Source organism: Pelodiscus sinensis, chromosome 18, assembly GCF_052426305.1.
Source record: "Pelodiscus sinensis isolate ZL-2025 chromosome 18, ASM5242630v1, whole genome shotgun sequence".
Taxonomy (NCBI): Eukaryota; Metazoa; Chordata; order Testudines; family Trionychidae; genus Pelodiscus; species Pelodiscus sinensis.
Window position 1 is genome coordinate 3,317,267 of NC_143069.1, and position 14,788 is coordinate 3,332,054.

The 14,788-nt window shown below is 67.4% G+C and overlaps 1 protein-coding gene across 2 annotated transcripts in view; it reads left to right on the plus strand.

Annotated features, from left to right (window-relative positions):
* The window catches only part of PPP1R13L (protein phosphatase 1 regulatory subunit 13 like), a 29,909-nt gene extending 18,408 nt beyond the window's left edge, over positions 1-11,501 (plus strand). For both annotated transcript variants that reach the window (XM_089769913.1, XM_089769914.1), the window contains exons 5-14: positions 801-1,314; positions 1,931-2,029; positions 3,137-3,234; positions 3,824-4,229; positions 5,231-5,769; positions 6,831-6,968; positions 7,108-7,241; positions 8,507-8,673; positions 8,923-9,122; positions 10,154-11,501. In XM_089769913.1, the coding sequence (XP_089626039.1) occupies positions 801-1,314; positions 1,931-2,029; positions 3,137-3,234; positions 3,824-4,229; positions 5,231-5,769; positions 6,831-6,968; positions 7,108-7,241; positions 8,507-8,673; positions 8,923-9,122; positions 10,154-10,195 (2,337 nt within the window). In that variant the 3' untranslated portion in view covers positions 10,196-11,501. The remainder of the gene's footprint in view (positions 1-800; positions 1,315-1,930; positions 2,030-3,136; positions 3,235-3,823; positions 4,230-5,230; positions 5,770-6,830; positions 6,969-7,107; positions 7,242-8,506; positions 8,674-8,922; positions 9,123-10,153) is intronic.
* Positions 11,502-14,788: the final 3,287 nt, after the last annotated feature.

Below are 14,788 nucleotides of genomic sequence, written 5' to 3' on the forward strand. Positions count from 1 at the left end.
ATCTCTGCCCTGTTCCCGGCTGCACAGCGCCCCCTGCTGGGAACTGGCCCCTCTCCTGGCCGCACAGCGCCCCTGCCCTGGCCCTGATCTCGGCCCTGTTCCCGGCTGCACAGCGCCCCCTGCTGGGAACTGGCCCCTCTCCTGGCCGCACAGCGCCCCCTGCCCTGGCCCTGATCTCGGCCCTGTTCCCGGCTGCACAGCGCCCCCTGCTGGGAACTGGCCCCTCTCCTGGCCGCACAGCGCCCCCTGCCCTGGCCCTGATCTCGGCCCTGTTCCCGGCTGCACAGCGCCCCCTGCTGGGAACTGGCCCCTCTCCTGGCCGCACAGCGCCCCCTACCCTGGCCCTGATCTCGGCCCTGTTCCCGGCTGCACAGCGCCCCCTGCTGGGAACTGGCCCCTCTCCTGGCCGCACAGCGCCCCCTGCCCTGGCCCTGATCTCGGCCCTGTTCCCGGCTGCACAGCGCCCCCTGCTGGGAACTGGCCCCTCTCCTGGCCGCACAGCGCCCCCTGCCCTGGCCCTGATCTCGGCCCTGTTCCCGGCTGCACAGCGCCCCCTGCTGGGAACTGGCCCCTCTCCTGGCCGCACAGCGCCCCCTGCTACTGCCCTGGGGTCAGCACTGACCATGCGCCCCCTTTACCGCTCACGTGAAGCCGTGGGGCTGAAGTGCCCCCCCCCCCGCGCCGTGTCCCATGCAGCGGTGCCATAACCGGGGTCAGGGTTGCGCTGGATGGGCCAGGGGCCTCGTGCTGCAGCGGCCAGGCCGGCGCTGAGCCCTGCCCGCTCTCTCTGCCGCTCTCAGGTGGACCGATACAGCGCCAGCCCCATGCACGCCCCAGTGCCGCTCCGCATGGCCACGTCCCCGCAGCTCCAGCGCGCCAGGAAGAGCCTGTCCCTGGAGACCACCGACGGCTACGTCTCCTACCGCGCCGAGACCCTGCCTGCCGGCAGCCAGCCGCCCAAGGCCTCGCTGGGCCGTCCCGCCTCGCCCCAGTCCCCGTTCTACCTGGCGGGCGAGCCGCCGGAGCGGGCCCAGTCGCCCCGGCCCAAGGTGCTGCCCGTCTCGCTGCCCCTGCCCAGCCCCAAGGGGCGCTCCCCCTCCCCGCGCCCCTTGTGGCCGGCCGGCGCCCCGGAGCACCTCTACGCCAGGCCAGTGGGCCGCGCCGGCTCCCCCAGACTGGCCCCCGCCCCCTCCGAGGGCCCGGCACCGCAGATGTTCTTCCCGGACCGTGCGCCGTCTCCCCGGCCGGCGGCCTATGAGAGCCACGGCGCGTTCCCCGCGGGGCCCAGCTCCTTCGCCCCCTTCCGAGCCCAAGGTAAGCAGCCCCCCTCCCCATGTGGCTTGAGGGGTGCAAGGAGAGAGCCTAGCAGAGTGCAGTGCTGGGCCTGATCCTCTAGGGGGCACCGGGGGGAATTTGTCACTCCCTCCAGGGGCCATGGGTGCCTGAACAGTGGCCCCGCCCCTTCTCCCTGAGACTCCGCCCCTTCTCCCTGAGACTCCGCCCCTTCTCCCCAAGGCCCCACCTCTTCCCCCAAGGCCCCACCCCTTCTCCAAGGCTCCGCCCTCCCACCAACCCTTCTACCTCAGGCCCTGCCCCATCACCCAAAGACCCCACCCCTTGGCGCTGAGGCTCCGCCCTCACTCCATCTGTTCTCCCGAGGCTCCGCCCTCTCGCTCCTTTCTGCCCCTCCCCATGGCTCACCCTTACAGCCAGTAAAACGTGTGTGCGGGGGCGAGGGGAGGTGGACTCCTGGCTCCCCCCACCCCTGTTCCCGAGCGCCTGGCTCAGAGCAGGAACGGGCTGCGGTGCTAGGACAGGCAGCCCCCCTGGGGGGGGGGGGTCTCCCCTGCCCATCCCCCATCCCGGGCCTGGCCCCTGCGCGGCTCCTCGGGGCTGGAGCTTTGAGATCACTGAGCGTCCCTGCCCCCAGACGACCTGGCGATCAGGCGAAGGGCCCAGCGGAGCTGGAACGAGTCGGACCTGGACGTGGCCTACGAGAAGAAATCGTCCCACTCGGCTGCCTTCGAGCGTGAGTGCCTGGGGGCCGTGGGGCGGGCCTGGGGGGACGGAGAGACGCCTCCCTCCCCCTCCCTGTCTCTGGGTATCCCCAGGCTGCAGGGGGGCTGTCTGTGCCCGGGGGCCCCTGGCAGGCTGCAGGGGGTCTGGCCGTACCCGAGGGGCCCTGGCAGGCTGCAGGGGGGCTGGCCGTACCCGAGGGGCCCTGGCAGGCTGCAGGGGGGCTGGCCGTGCCCGGTGGCCCCTGGCGGGCTGCGGGGGGTCTGGCCGTGCCCGGGGGCCCCTGGCAGGCTGCGGGGGGGCTGGCCGTGCCCGGGGGCCCCTGGCAGGCTGCGGGGGGGCTGTCCATGCCCGGGGGCCCCTGGCAGGCTGCGGGGGGGCTGTCCATGCCCGGGGGCCCCTGGCAGGCTGCGGGGGGGCTGTCCATGCCTGGGGGCCCCTGGCAGGCTGCGGGGGGGCTGTCCATGCCCGGGGGCCCCTGGCGGGCTGCGGGGGGCTGGCTGTGCCCGGGGGCCCCTGGCAGGCTGCGGGGGGGCTGGCCGTGCCCGGGGGCCCTTGGCGGGCTGCGGGGGGGCTGGCCGTGCCCGGGGGCCCCTGGCAGGCTGCGGGGGGGCTGTCCGTGCCCGGGGGCCCCTGGCAGGCTGCGGGGGGGCTGGCCGTGCCCGGGGGCCCCTGGCAGGCTGCGGGGGGGCTGGCCGTGCCCGGGGGCCCTTGGCGGGCTGCGGGGGGGCTGGCCGTGCCCGGGGGGCCCTGACAGGCTGCGGGGGGGCTGGCCATGCCCGGGGGCCCCTGGCAGGCTGCGGGGGGGCTGTCCATGCCCGGGGGCCCCTGGCAGGCTGCGGGGGGGCTGTCCATGCCCGGGGGCCCCTGGCAGGCTGCGGGGGGGCTGTCCATGCCCGGGGGCCCCTGGCGGGCTGCGGGGGGCTGGCTGTGCCCGGGGGCCCCTGGCAGGCTGCGGGGGGGCTGGCTGCGGCAGGAACCTCTCCTAGCATTGTCCACTGACGGGTGCCAGCTGCATTTCCACACAAAGGCTCCCAAACTCCCATCCTAGCAGGCCAGGTCAGTGCGGTTTGCCCCCTTCTCCCCCGCCCCCCGCACCTCACCAGCTACCTTCCCGCAGGAGGAGACGTGCCCCTGGCGCTCAGACAGGTGCCCGCGGGGCTGCAGCTGACTCTCTGGAGGGAGTCGAGCCTGGACGGGGCTGCAGGGAAAGGCAAGGTAAGTGCCAGCCAGCCGGCCCCCTGGGTCTGGGGTGGGGTGGGGTGGGGTGGGGTGGGGGGTTTGGGGCCGGCCGGGCCCGTGGGTCTGGGGTGGGGTGGCGGGTTTGGGGCCGGCCGGGTCCCTGGGTCTGGGGTGGGGTGGGGGGGTTTGGGGCCGGCCGGGCCCCTGGGTCTGGGGTGGGGTGGGGGGTTTGGGGCCGGCCGGGCCCGTGGGTCTGGGGTGGGGTGGTGGGTTTGGGGCTGGCCGGGCCCCTGGGTCTGGGGTGGGGTGGGGGGTTTGGGGCCGGCCGGGCCCGTGGGTCTGGGGTGGGGTGGCGGGTTTGGGGCCGGCCGGGCCCGTGGGTCTGGGGTGGGGTGGCGGGTTTGGGTCGGCCGGGTCCCTGGGTCTGGGGGGTGGCGGGTTTGGGGCCGGCCGGGTCCCTGGGTCTGGGGTGGGGTGGCGGGTTTGGGGCCGGCTGGGCCCGTGGAGCCAGGGCTGTGCTGATGGTGCGGAAGCCCCCGTGGGTGGGCGGGGGGGGAGTCTGGCCCCTGGGCGGGGGGAGCGGGAGGCCCCCCCCCGCCCGGCTCACACCTCCCTCCCCCCCCAGGACGACCCCTCCCAGCTCTACGCCGTGCACAGCGCCACGCTGCCCCGCAACTACAAAGTGTCCCCCCTGGCGGGCGAGCGGCAGGACGGCTCCTTCCGCCGGCTGCTGCCCCCCAGCCAGACGGGCACCCTGCCCCGCAGCTGGCAGGTCTCCCAGCAGCCCGTCTCCCGCATCGCCATGCCGCCCCCCGGCCTGCCGGGCCTCCGGGCCAAGCCCCACAAGCCGCTGCCCCTCTCCATGATCTTCAAGCTGCAAAACGCCTTCTGGGCCTCGGGGGCCAAGAGCCAGCCCCAGGGGCCCCCGGGCTCGCCCCTCTTCCTCCGCTCCCCACAGAAGCAGCTCCAGCCCCTGCAGCCGTCTCCTGCAGCCCCGGCCCCGCCGCGACCGGCCCCCTCTGGCGGCGAAGGTGAGGGACCCGGAGCCTGACGCTCGCCCCACCCTCCCAGGGTGGGGGCGAGGTCAGACCCCTGGCACCATGGAGCAGAGGGAGGGGGAGGGGAGGAGGCTTGGGGGTGGGGTGGGGGGCTGCGAGTGGATCAGGGTTGAGTTAAGGGAGGCACTGGGCAGATTTGGGGGCTCCCCCTGGGGGGGGGGCGGGTCTGAGAATGCTGACTGCGGTCTGGGGGTGAGGGTGTTGCCCTAGGAATGGGGGTGCTGAGAGTATTGTACTGGGTCTGGGGGTGCTTCCCTCCCTCCCTGGGATCTGAGGAGGCTGTGTTGGATTTGGGGGTGCTGCCTTGGCTCCCCAGGATCTGAGGCTGCTGTGCTGGGTCTGGGGGTGCTTCCTTGGCTCCCCGGAGTCTGGGGGTGCTGTGCTGGGTCTGGAGGTGCTGCCTTGGCTCCCCAGGATCTGAGGCTGCTGTGCTGGGTCTGGGGGTGCTGCCTTGGCTCCCCGGGATCTGAGGCTGCTGTGCTGGGTCTGGGGGTGCTTCCTTGGCTCCCCGGAGTCTGGGGGTGCTGTGCTGGGTCTGGGGGTGCTGCCTTGGTTTCCTGGAGTCTGGGGGTGCTGCCTGAGATCTGGGGGTGCTGGGTCTAGGGGTGCTTCCCTGGGTCCCCGGGGCCTGGGGGTGCTGCCTTGGATCCCTGGAGTCTGGGGGTGCTGCCTGAGATCTGGGGGTGCTGGGTCTAGGGGTGCTTCCCTGGGTCCCCGGGGCCTGGGTGTGCTGCCTTGGATCCCTGGAGTCTGGGGGTGCTGCCTGAGATCTGGGGGTGCTGCGCTGGGTCTAGGGGTGCTTCCCTGGGTCCCCGGGGCCTGGGGGTGCTGCCTTGGATCCCTGGAGTCTGGGGGTGCTGCCTGAGATCTGGGGGTGCTGGGTCTAGGGGTGCTTCCCTGGGGCCTGGGGGTGCTGCGCTGGGTCTGGGGGTGCTGTCCGGGCCCTGGGGGCTCTGACCAGGCGTGTCTCTTAGTGACGGGGAGGGCCCCGGCCCCCGAGGTGCCAGCGGAGCCCGGGCGAGGGGCCCCGGCGGGGGGCGACGCGGAGCCGGAGCTGGAGAGCATCCTGCGGGGCGGCGAGCCGGCGGAGGCAGAGGAGGTGCCTCGGCCCCTGAGCCCCACCCGCCTGCAGCCCGTCCTGCCCCCCGAGGCGCAGAAGGTGCCCGAGTTCGAGGAGGTGGCCCGGGTGCTGGCCGAGATCCCCCGGCCCCTGAAGCGCCGCGGCTCCATGGAGCAGAGCCCCGGCCCGGCCCTGCCGCCCAGCCACAAGAAGCAATACCAGCAGCTCATCAGCCGCCTCTTCCACCACCGGCCCCGCAAGGAGGAGGCCCTGCCGCCCGCGGACCCCCCGGCCGACATGACGCCCATCCCGGAGACGGCCGAGCCGAAGGAAGGCGCCTCGCCCAGCCTGGCCCCCGCGCCCGCCTCCCAGAGCCCCTCGGTGCCTGCGGCCACCCCCCTGCTGGCTGTTACCGAGACCTCCCCCAGCCCCGGCCGCCGGACCCCCAGCCCCGTAAGTGTGGCCCCTCCCCCGGCTCCAGCCCCGTAAGTGTGGCCCCTCCCCCGGCTCCAGCCCCGTAAGTGTGGCCCCTCCCCCGGCTCCAGCCCCATAAGTGCGGCCCCTCCCCTGGCCCTAGCCCCCAGTCCCGTAAGTGTGGCCCCTCCCCCGGCTCCAGCCCCATAAATGCAGCCTCTCCCCTGGCCCTAGCTCCCAGCCCTTCAGCCCCGTAAGTGTGGCCTCTCTCCCAGCCCTCCCCCAGCTCCAGCCCCCCCCCAACCCCCTCCCCTGGCCCTAGCCCCCAGTCCCGTAAGTGTGGCCTCTCCCCTGACTCCAGCCCCATAAGTGCGGCCCCCTCCCCTGGCCCTAGCCCCCAGCCCCTCAGCCCCATAAGCGTGGCCTCTTCCCCAGCTCCAGCCCCCCAACCCCATCCTCTGGCATCCCCCAGACCCCCAGACCCCCACCCCCAGCTCCAGCCCCCTCTCCTGGCCACCAGCCCCATAAGTGTAGCCCCCTGGCCCTGAACCCCATAGGTACAGCCCCTCCGCTGGCCCCAGCCCCATAAGTTTGGCCCCTCCCCCGGCTCCAGCCCCATAAGTGCGGCTCCTCCCCTGGCCTTAGCCCTCAGCCCCATAAGTGAGGCCTCTTCCCCAGTTCCAGCCCCTCAGCCCCATAAGTGTGGCCTCTTCCCCAGCTCCAGCCCCTCAGCCCTGTAAGTGTGGCCCCTCTCCTGGGCCCCAGACCCCCAACTCTGTAAGTGCAGCCCCTCCCCTGGCTCCAGACCCTCAGCCCCATAAGTGAAGCCCCCTGGCCTCCATCCCCCTAACTGCAGCCCCTCTCCCGGCCACCAGCCCCATAAGTGTAGCGCCCTGGCCCTGAACCCTGTAAGTACAGCCCCTCCGCTGGTCCCCGCCCTCCAGCCCCATAAGTTTGGCCCCTCCCCTGGCCCCAGCCCCGTAAGTACGGCCCCTCCCCTGGCCCCAGCCCCGAAAGTGCGGCCCCTCCCCTTCCTTCGCCCCTCCCCTGCCCTGGCCCAGGCCGCCCGCCCGCCGTGACCTCGCCCCTCGCCCTTGCAGGAGACGCGCTCGGTGCTGCGCAAACCCTCCTCCCCGCGGCGGCAGGCGGGCAGGAGCGTGCGGCTCAACCCGCTGGTGCTGCTGCTGGACGGGGCCCTGACGGGCGAGCTGGACGTGGTGCAGCAGGCGGTGAGCGAGGTGAGGCTGCCGCGCGCGGGCGGGGAGGGGGCTGGCCTGGGGCAGCGCGTGTCCTGCCCTGCTCTGGGGCATCAGCACGGCCCCGGGGGGCTGCCGGGGCAGGGGGCGGTGGCTGAGTTCTCCCGCTCTGGCCCCGCAGCTCAACGACCCCAGCCAGCCCAACGACGAGGGCATCACGGCGCTGCACAACGCCATCTGCGGGGCCAACTACAGCATCGTCGACTTCCTCATCGGCGCCGGCGCCAACGTCAACTCCCCCGACAGCCACGGCTGGTGAGCGGCTCGGCCAGGGTCCCTCCGCGTCGCTCCCCGCCGGGTGTGGAATAATTGTGGGGATGTGCGCCAAACGCAGATACGCACCACCAGTGCCAGCCACGCGGCCCCGGACCCGCGTCCCAGGGCCTGCCCTGTGCCAGCCACGCGGCCCCGGACCCGCGTCCCAGTGCCTGCCCTGTGCCAGCCACGCGGCCCCGGACCCGCGTCCCAGTGCCTACCCTGTGCCAGCCACGCGGCCCCGGTCCCACGTCCCAGTGCCTGCCCTGTGCCAGCCACGCGGCCCCAGCCCCCTGCGTCCCAGTGCCTGCCCTGTGCCAGCCACGCGGCCCCGGTCCCACGTCCCAGTGCCTACCCTGTGCCAGCCACGTGGCCCCAGCCCCCTGCGTCCCAGTGCCTACTCTGTGCCAGCCACGCGGCCCCTGTTCCCTGTGTCCCAGTGCCTGCCCTGTGCCAGCCACGCGGCCCCAGCCCCCTGCGTCCCAGTGCCTACCCTGTGCCAGCCACGCGGCCCCGGCCCCCTGCGTCCCAGTGCCTGCCCTGTGCCAGCCACGCGGCCCCGGTCCCACGTCCCAGTGCCTACCCTGTGCCAGCCACGTGGCCCCAGCCCCCTGCATCCAGTGCCTACCCTGTGCCAGCCACGCGGCCCCGGTCCCACGTCCCAGTGCCTACCCTGTGCCAGCCACGTGGCCCCAGCCCCCTGCGTCCCAGTGCCTACCCTGTGCCAGCCACGCGGCCCCGGACCCGCGTCCCAGTGCCTACCCTGTGCCAGCCATGCGGCCCCGGACCCGCGTCCCAGTGCCTGCCCTGTGCCAGCCACGCGGCCCCGGACCCACGTCCCAGTGCCTACCCTGTGCCAGCCACGCGGCCCCAGCCCCCTGCGTCCCAGTGCCTACCCTGTGCCAGCCATGCGGCCCCGGACCCACGTCCCAGTGCCTGCCCTGTGCCAGCCCCTGCCCTGCCTGTAGGGGTTCTGCTGCACAGCCCTGGCACCTCAGAGCCCGCGCCCTACTGTGCCGGCCCCCTCCCAAGTCCCTGGTGCACTGCCCTAGACCCCACGTTCCCCCATCACCCTGGTGCCTGATGCCAGCCCTGGCCTGGCCTCTCCCTCGCAGCCGGCCGTGCCTAGCTCCCCACATACCTGGGTGGGCGCTCTATGCCTGGCCAGGGAGGCAGCTGGCCCGCCCCAGGTCTCTGTGGTGCCCTCCAGGCGCTGCGGGTCCCGGCAGAGCACCCCCCCCCCAACGTGCCCCTCTCATCCCCAGGACGCCCCTGCACTGCGCCGCCTCCTGCAACGACACAGCCATCTGCATGGCCCTCATCCGGCACGGCGCCGCCATCTTCACCACCACCTTCAGCGACGGCAGCACGGCCCTGGAGAAGTGCGACCCCTACCGCGAGGCCTACACCGAGTGCTCCAGCTACCTGGCTGGTGAGGGGGGCTCAGCCTCGTAGGGTGTGGGGGGGATGGGGATGGGACCCCTGCCTTGGGGAAGGGACGGGCACTTCCATGGGGAAGGGAGCCGGGGGCGGTGAGGGCCATCTCTGGGGTGCCGACTGCTCTCCATGCCCCCCACACCTGCCAGTTCATTTTCTCCCACTGCCTATGGCAGCTCATGCTCCCCCCCACCCCGTGGGGCTGGCTGGCTCACCCCACCTCGCCCCCTCACTGTCCTTGCAGACGTGGAGCAGAACACGGGGCGGCTGAACAGCGGGGTGGTGTACGCGCTGTGGGACTACGCAGCTGAGTTCGGCGACGAGCTGTCCTTCCGCGAGGGGGAGCCAGTCACCGTGCTGCGGCGCGACGGCCCGGAGGAGCTGGGCTGGTGGTGGGCCTCGCTCTACGGCCAGGAGGGCTACGTGCCCAGGAACTACTTTGGGGTGAGCGCGGCGCCCGTCCTGGGCGGGGCGGGGCCGGGCGTGGAACCAGGGCTGGGAACACCTGGGGACAGGCCTGCCCTGGGTCCCCTGCAGCTGGCTGGTCCCCCATCTTTGGAGGGCCACCTCCCTTACCCCTTTCTGTGCCTCCAGTCCTCCAGGGCTGGGGAGGGGGGCTGCAGCCAGGGGTGAGGGGGCCACTGCTGGGAGCGGGGCTGGAGCTGAGGCTGGAGGCTGGATGGGGCCCTCATCATGCTACAGCGGGGGGATCACCTGCCGGGCCTGCCCCACTCCCAGCCTTGGCCCTGGGAATGGAGCAGCGGCCGAGCCTGGGGGCTTATGTGGGGCAGGGAGCGGGGCTGCTGTGAGGCTGGGGGCGGGGCCGAGAGCCAAGGATGCAGCTGGAGGCGGGGCCAGACCAGAGCTGGGAGCAGAGCGGGGCGGGGTGGCGTTTCCTCCCCGTCCCAGTGGGGGCTGGCCCAGACACACCCCTCTGGATGTGTGGCCACGTCTTGCTTTGGGGGGGGGGCCACGTCCCACATTTCGGGGACCTCTGCCCTAGTGCTGACAGCATGCGCCGCCAATAGGAGCAATTCTGCTGCCTTAAGAACACCCCCTCCCGCAAGAATGTGCTCTCCACGCTGGGGAGATTGTACAGTGTGGGACCTAGCCGGGCTGGGGTGCGTTTGGCCCAAGACTGGTGCCCCTGAAGTTTCAGTATTTTCTCAGGTGCTTTGGGCTCTGGTTCGTAAGCGCAGGGAACCCACATTCCCTGGCGAACCAGGGATCCCTGAAAAGGCTTCAGAAAGACCTGAAACAAAGTGTGAAACTGACGAGCCTTCCGAGCTACCGCCATGAAACTGACAAGGATGTCAGTTTCACTGCCCTGCTCCCCAGCTGGGAGCCAGCCCCTCCCTGGAGCTGAAGCTCCGCCCAGGATCTGGGGGACGGGCGGGCTCGCTGGAGCTGCAGACCCTGGTGTGTCTGGCGTCTGCCCCCCTGCTCACGCGCTTTCTCTCCCCCCCCCCCCCCAGCTCTTCCCCAGGGTGAAGCCTCAGCAGCGGAACAAGGTCTAATGCAGCAGCACCTGGTCTGTCGGGAGTGAATCCTGGGGCTCTGCTGCCCGCCCCCCCTGCAAGGACTTGATCAATTGCCCCCAAGGGGCTGCGTGGATGGGGGCAGGGCAGGTGTCCTGCTGGCAGAGAGGTGGGATGGGGAGGGTCCTGGCTTTGGTGTGCGCTGGGTGGGGGGGTGGGTCTTACCCAGGATTCAATCTCGAGCATCAGACCGGCGTGCGTGACTTTGGTGGGGGGCAAGGTCAAGTTACAGGAAACGCTCTGTCCCTTGGGAAAAGCCCGGGGTGGGTGAGCGTGGCACGGGCAGCCCCCCTGTGCCAGCCTGTTCCTTCCCAGCCCCGTGGGTCCCATCCTGACCCGGTGCAGCGGCTGGGAGAAGGCGTGGGGAGCGGGTATTTCTTGACTCAGCCCCAGAGCAGCCGTGGGGATCGCTGGCCCAGACTCAGCCGCTTGCCTGCCCAGAATGGACACGCGGGACAATCCGTCGCGATACGGCCCAGCAGCCCATGGAGACGGTGTCCCAGAATGCATTGGAGCCTGGGGACCCGCAAGCCGCCTGCTTTGAGCTTGACTTTCGCGGAGCCCCCGGCTGAGGGGACGCAGGGCCCGGCTTCCCCCTCCAAGTCTGGCACCATGGTGTCACCGGCCTCCTTAGCCACAGGGCGGGGCCCCCAGCCACCCAGGGCGTGGGGAACGAAGCTGAGAGCCGAGTCCCTCTCGGTGTCCTTCGCTCACTTGCCTCTCCCCAAGGATGACCCTCTGCCCCCCTGCCGGTATCACCGCGGCTTGTGCCTGCTGCCGTGTGAACTCCCTGCAAGGGCTCTGCCTCTCCGCCACTCCTCTCCAGGCTGTTTGCTGTGTCGGCGGGACTCTGCAGGGGGAAGAAGCTTTCCAAGCCATGGGGTAGTTTTCGGGGGGACAGCCGCCAGGCCGCCCCTGCTGTGCTCCTTTCTAGCCCTTCCTGCTGGGGAGCCTGGCGGCTGTGCCCATGGGAGGGGCTGGCGTTGCAGGTATTTCTCTGTTCCGAGGCCAGACGTGCCCATTAGATCATCCAGTCTGACCTCTTCTATCGCAGGGTGGGGCGCTGCCCCCAGGCCACCCCCCTCGGCACCCAGTCGCTTGTGCTGGAAGTGCCGCCCGTCAGCCTGGGTGCTGTGGGAGAAGTCAGGTGGCGGAGACTCCGCCACGGCCTGGGGGAGTTGGTGAATCGTTCCTAATTTCTCACTGGAATGTGTCAGGCTCCGACTTGCAGCTGCCGGTTCTTGCTCTGCTTTCGCCAGTAGATTAAAGCGCTCTTTTGTACTCAGCTCGCCTACAGGGATGGGGTCCCCTCTCCGTCTTCACCAGGATCAGCCCAGCAGCCTGAGTTCGGCTCTGAGAACAGTGCAAACACCTTTATAGAGGCTTAACCTAAACATGTTCCCTGGACGGGGGAAAGAAATTGCCCTGGCCGAGCCATTGTGTAAAAGTGGTTAGCACCAAAAAGACGCCCTTGAATATTGGAAAATCGCAGAGGGGTCGCCGGATTAGTCTGTAACTTTAAAAACGACGTTTAAAAAAACCCACAACTAGTCCTGTGGCCCTGTAGAGACTAACATGTCTATAGAGTATCACGAAGTGGGTTTTTATGAACAAAACCCACTTCCTCAGCTGAGATGAGCTTGAGTTTTTAAATATTAAATCGGAAATTAATTAAGCGGAAGTTAAATCCTAGGAAGGAAAAGAGGCAGGCCCAGAAGTCGAGGAGAAAGGACGTTCAAAAGCCCAGAAAGCATCTGAAGAGCATCTAGCCAAAGATGCCCAAACGAACAGCAAAATATTTGTAAGCACGTCAGAAGCAGGAAGTCGGGCAAGTGAGCCCGGGGGATGATCGTGCAAAAGGAGCAATTCAAAGGCTAGGAGAACTGAATTATTTGCCTCCGTCTTCACGGCAGAGGAGATGAGGGAGAGTCCCATCTCCGAGCCCTTGTTAGGTGACACGTCTGAGGAACCGTTTCAGGCCTGTCACCAGAGGAGGTTGGGAGCAAATTGATGAATTAAACAGTAGTAAGTTACAGGGCTGGGGGGTGTCACCCAAGAGTTCTAAAGGAATCGAATGGGAAATCGGGGTGTTACGAACCGTGGAACGTGATCTATCGCTAGAGCAGGGGTGGCCAACCCATTGAACGAAGAGAGCTGAAACGGCGGAAAAAATGCAAAGAGCCGCACCAGAATTGTTTGGGGGGGGGGGAGGAGGAAGAGTTCCCCACCAGCCAGAGTTCTTGGGGGGGGGGGAAGGACGCTGCCCCTTTAAAAACCACATGGGGCGCATGGGGCGACTTCACGAGCCACGGGGGAGACTTTGCGAGCCACACTTTCGGGGTGAAGCAAGCCGCAGGTTGGCCTCCCCTGCACTAGAGCCCTGCACGGATACAAAATCGGTATCCGGGTCTGCAAAAATGATCTGCGGATAGCCCAGGGATGCGGATGCCTGGGGATGTAAAGCGGGTACCTAGGACCCTGCATGCACATTGGCGGAATCAAAATTTGTATCGGCGTCCCTATCTGCAAAAAGTGAGCTGTGGATCTCCACCTGGCCAGTCGGTATCCGTGGATTTCCTGCACTCGGCCTGGTGTTCAAATCACTGTCTGTCCCAGCTGCTCCGGGGTGCTAAGGGAACACTGATTTTGAAATAAGGCCCTGGAGGTGATCCCAAAGCAATCCCTGGCTGGTGAGCCGAACTTCAGTTCTAAGCAAAATGTGTTGGAAAAAAAACCCAGAATGAGCAGAAACGTAGACACGATTTGTTGGGGAAGAGTCAAAATGGTTTCTGGAAAGGAAAATTCTCCTTTATCGAGCTGTTGGAATCCATTGAGGGAGTCCAGAAATGGCACAAGGGTGATTCCTCTGGACAGAGTTTACTTGGACTTTCAGAAAGCCTTGGAAAAGGTCCCTTACCCAAGACCCTGATAAGCAACCACTGGGTAAGAGGGAAGGTCCTCTCATAGGTTAACTGGCTAAAAGACAGGAAACAAAGGGTAGGAATAGTTATTCACAATGAAGAGACGCCAATATTGGCGATCTATTTTGGGACCAGTGCTGGTCAGTATATTCATAAATGATGTGGAAAAGGCAGTGAACCGAGAGGTAGCAAAGTCTGCAAATGTCACAAAATTATTCAAGATCATTACATCCAAAGCTGACCGGAGAATTACAATGGGATTGGACAACCCAATGGCTGAAATGAGATGATCAATGCAAAGTAATGCATGTTAGAAAACCTAACTACACACAAAACGCTCTACATTAGCGGTGGTCACTCGAGAAAGATTTTGGTGTCCTTGTGGCTAGTTCTCTGAAAACATTTGCAAGATGGGCCGTGGCGGGTGAAAAAGCTATGAGGAAGTTAGAAAAGGGATAGAGAATAAGCCAGAAAATATCGGCCTGGCTCTATAAATCCATGCACTTCCCACACCTCAAATACCGTTTTAGAAAGCTGGACTGCAGTTTGGAAAGTCAGAGAAGGGCAGCAAAAATGATGAGGAAAGATGTAAAGAAAAGAACGGATGGTTCTCTGAAAACATCCATCCCTTGCAATGGGAGGCAAACAAGAATAAGGGAGGACAGAACATTGGGGATTGTTAGGAAAGGGTTAGCTATTAAGACAGTAAATATCTTGTCTCTATATGACTCGTGCCATGCCCACACCAAGATCGATTAGAATTGGCAAAGGCGCAGAGGCGGGGGAAGGAACGGCTGTCGGGGGAGGGGGACAGGCGGCCGAGGGGGCGTGGGAAAAGGCCGTTACACTGTGCCTGGGGTGACATCCCAGCACATGACGCAGAGCCTGGCCTTGCCCAATGACACGCACAGACAGCAGGTTTGAAACAACATCTCTTCCCCCAGTGCACAGTCCGCCTGTGGCACTCCCGGCCCGGGGACGTGCACAGGCCGGAGGACAGGTGCCTCAGCGACTGTTCGCCAGGATCAGCAGGGCTCGTCTAGGAACCCCTGACCTCTGCCTGGCCCCGTATTTAGCGCTGGGGAGGCCACAGGAGGAGTGTTGTGTCCAATTCTCAGCCCCCCATTACAGAAGGGATGTGGATGTGTTGCAGAGGGTCCAGCAGAGGGCAACCGAAATGATTCGGGGACTGGAGCTCATGACCTACGAGGAGAGGCGGAGGGTTTGGGGCTTGTTTAGCCTGCAGAAGAGAAGAGAGGGGGGATTTGAGAGCAGCCTGCAACTCCCTGAAGGGGGGGTCCAAAGAGGCTGGAGAGAGGCAATTTTCAGTGGGGGCAGGTGGCAGAACAAGGAGCAATGGGTTCACGTTGCAGTGGGGGAGGTTGAGGTTGGATTTTAGGACAAACGATTTCCCGAGGCGGGTGGGGAGGCGCTGGGCTGGGTTCCCTAGGGAGGGGCTGGAATCTCCATCCCTGGAGGTTTTTAAGTCCCGGCTTGACCAAGCCCTGGCTGGGCTGATGGAGTCGGGTTGGTCCTGCTTTGGGCCGGGGGCTGGCCTCCTGTGAGCTCTGCCGGCCCTGGGGTTCCACGATTCCAAGTAGAATTGGGCGGCAGGGGCTGGCTCCCTCAGGAATTGCCCTGTGTTGTGTAC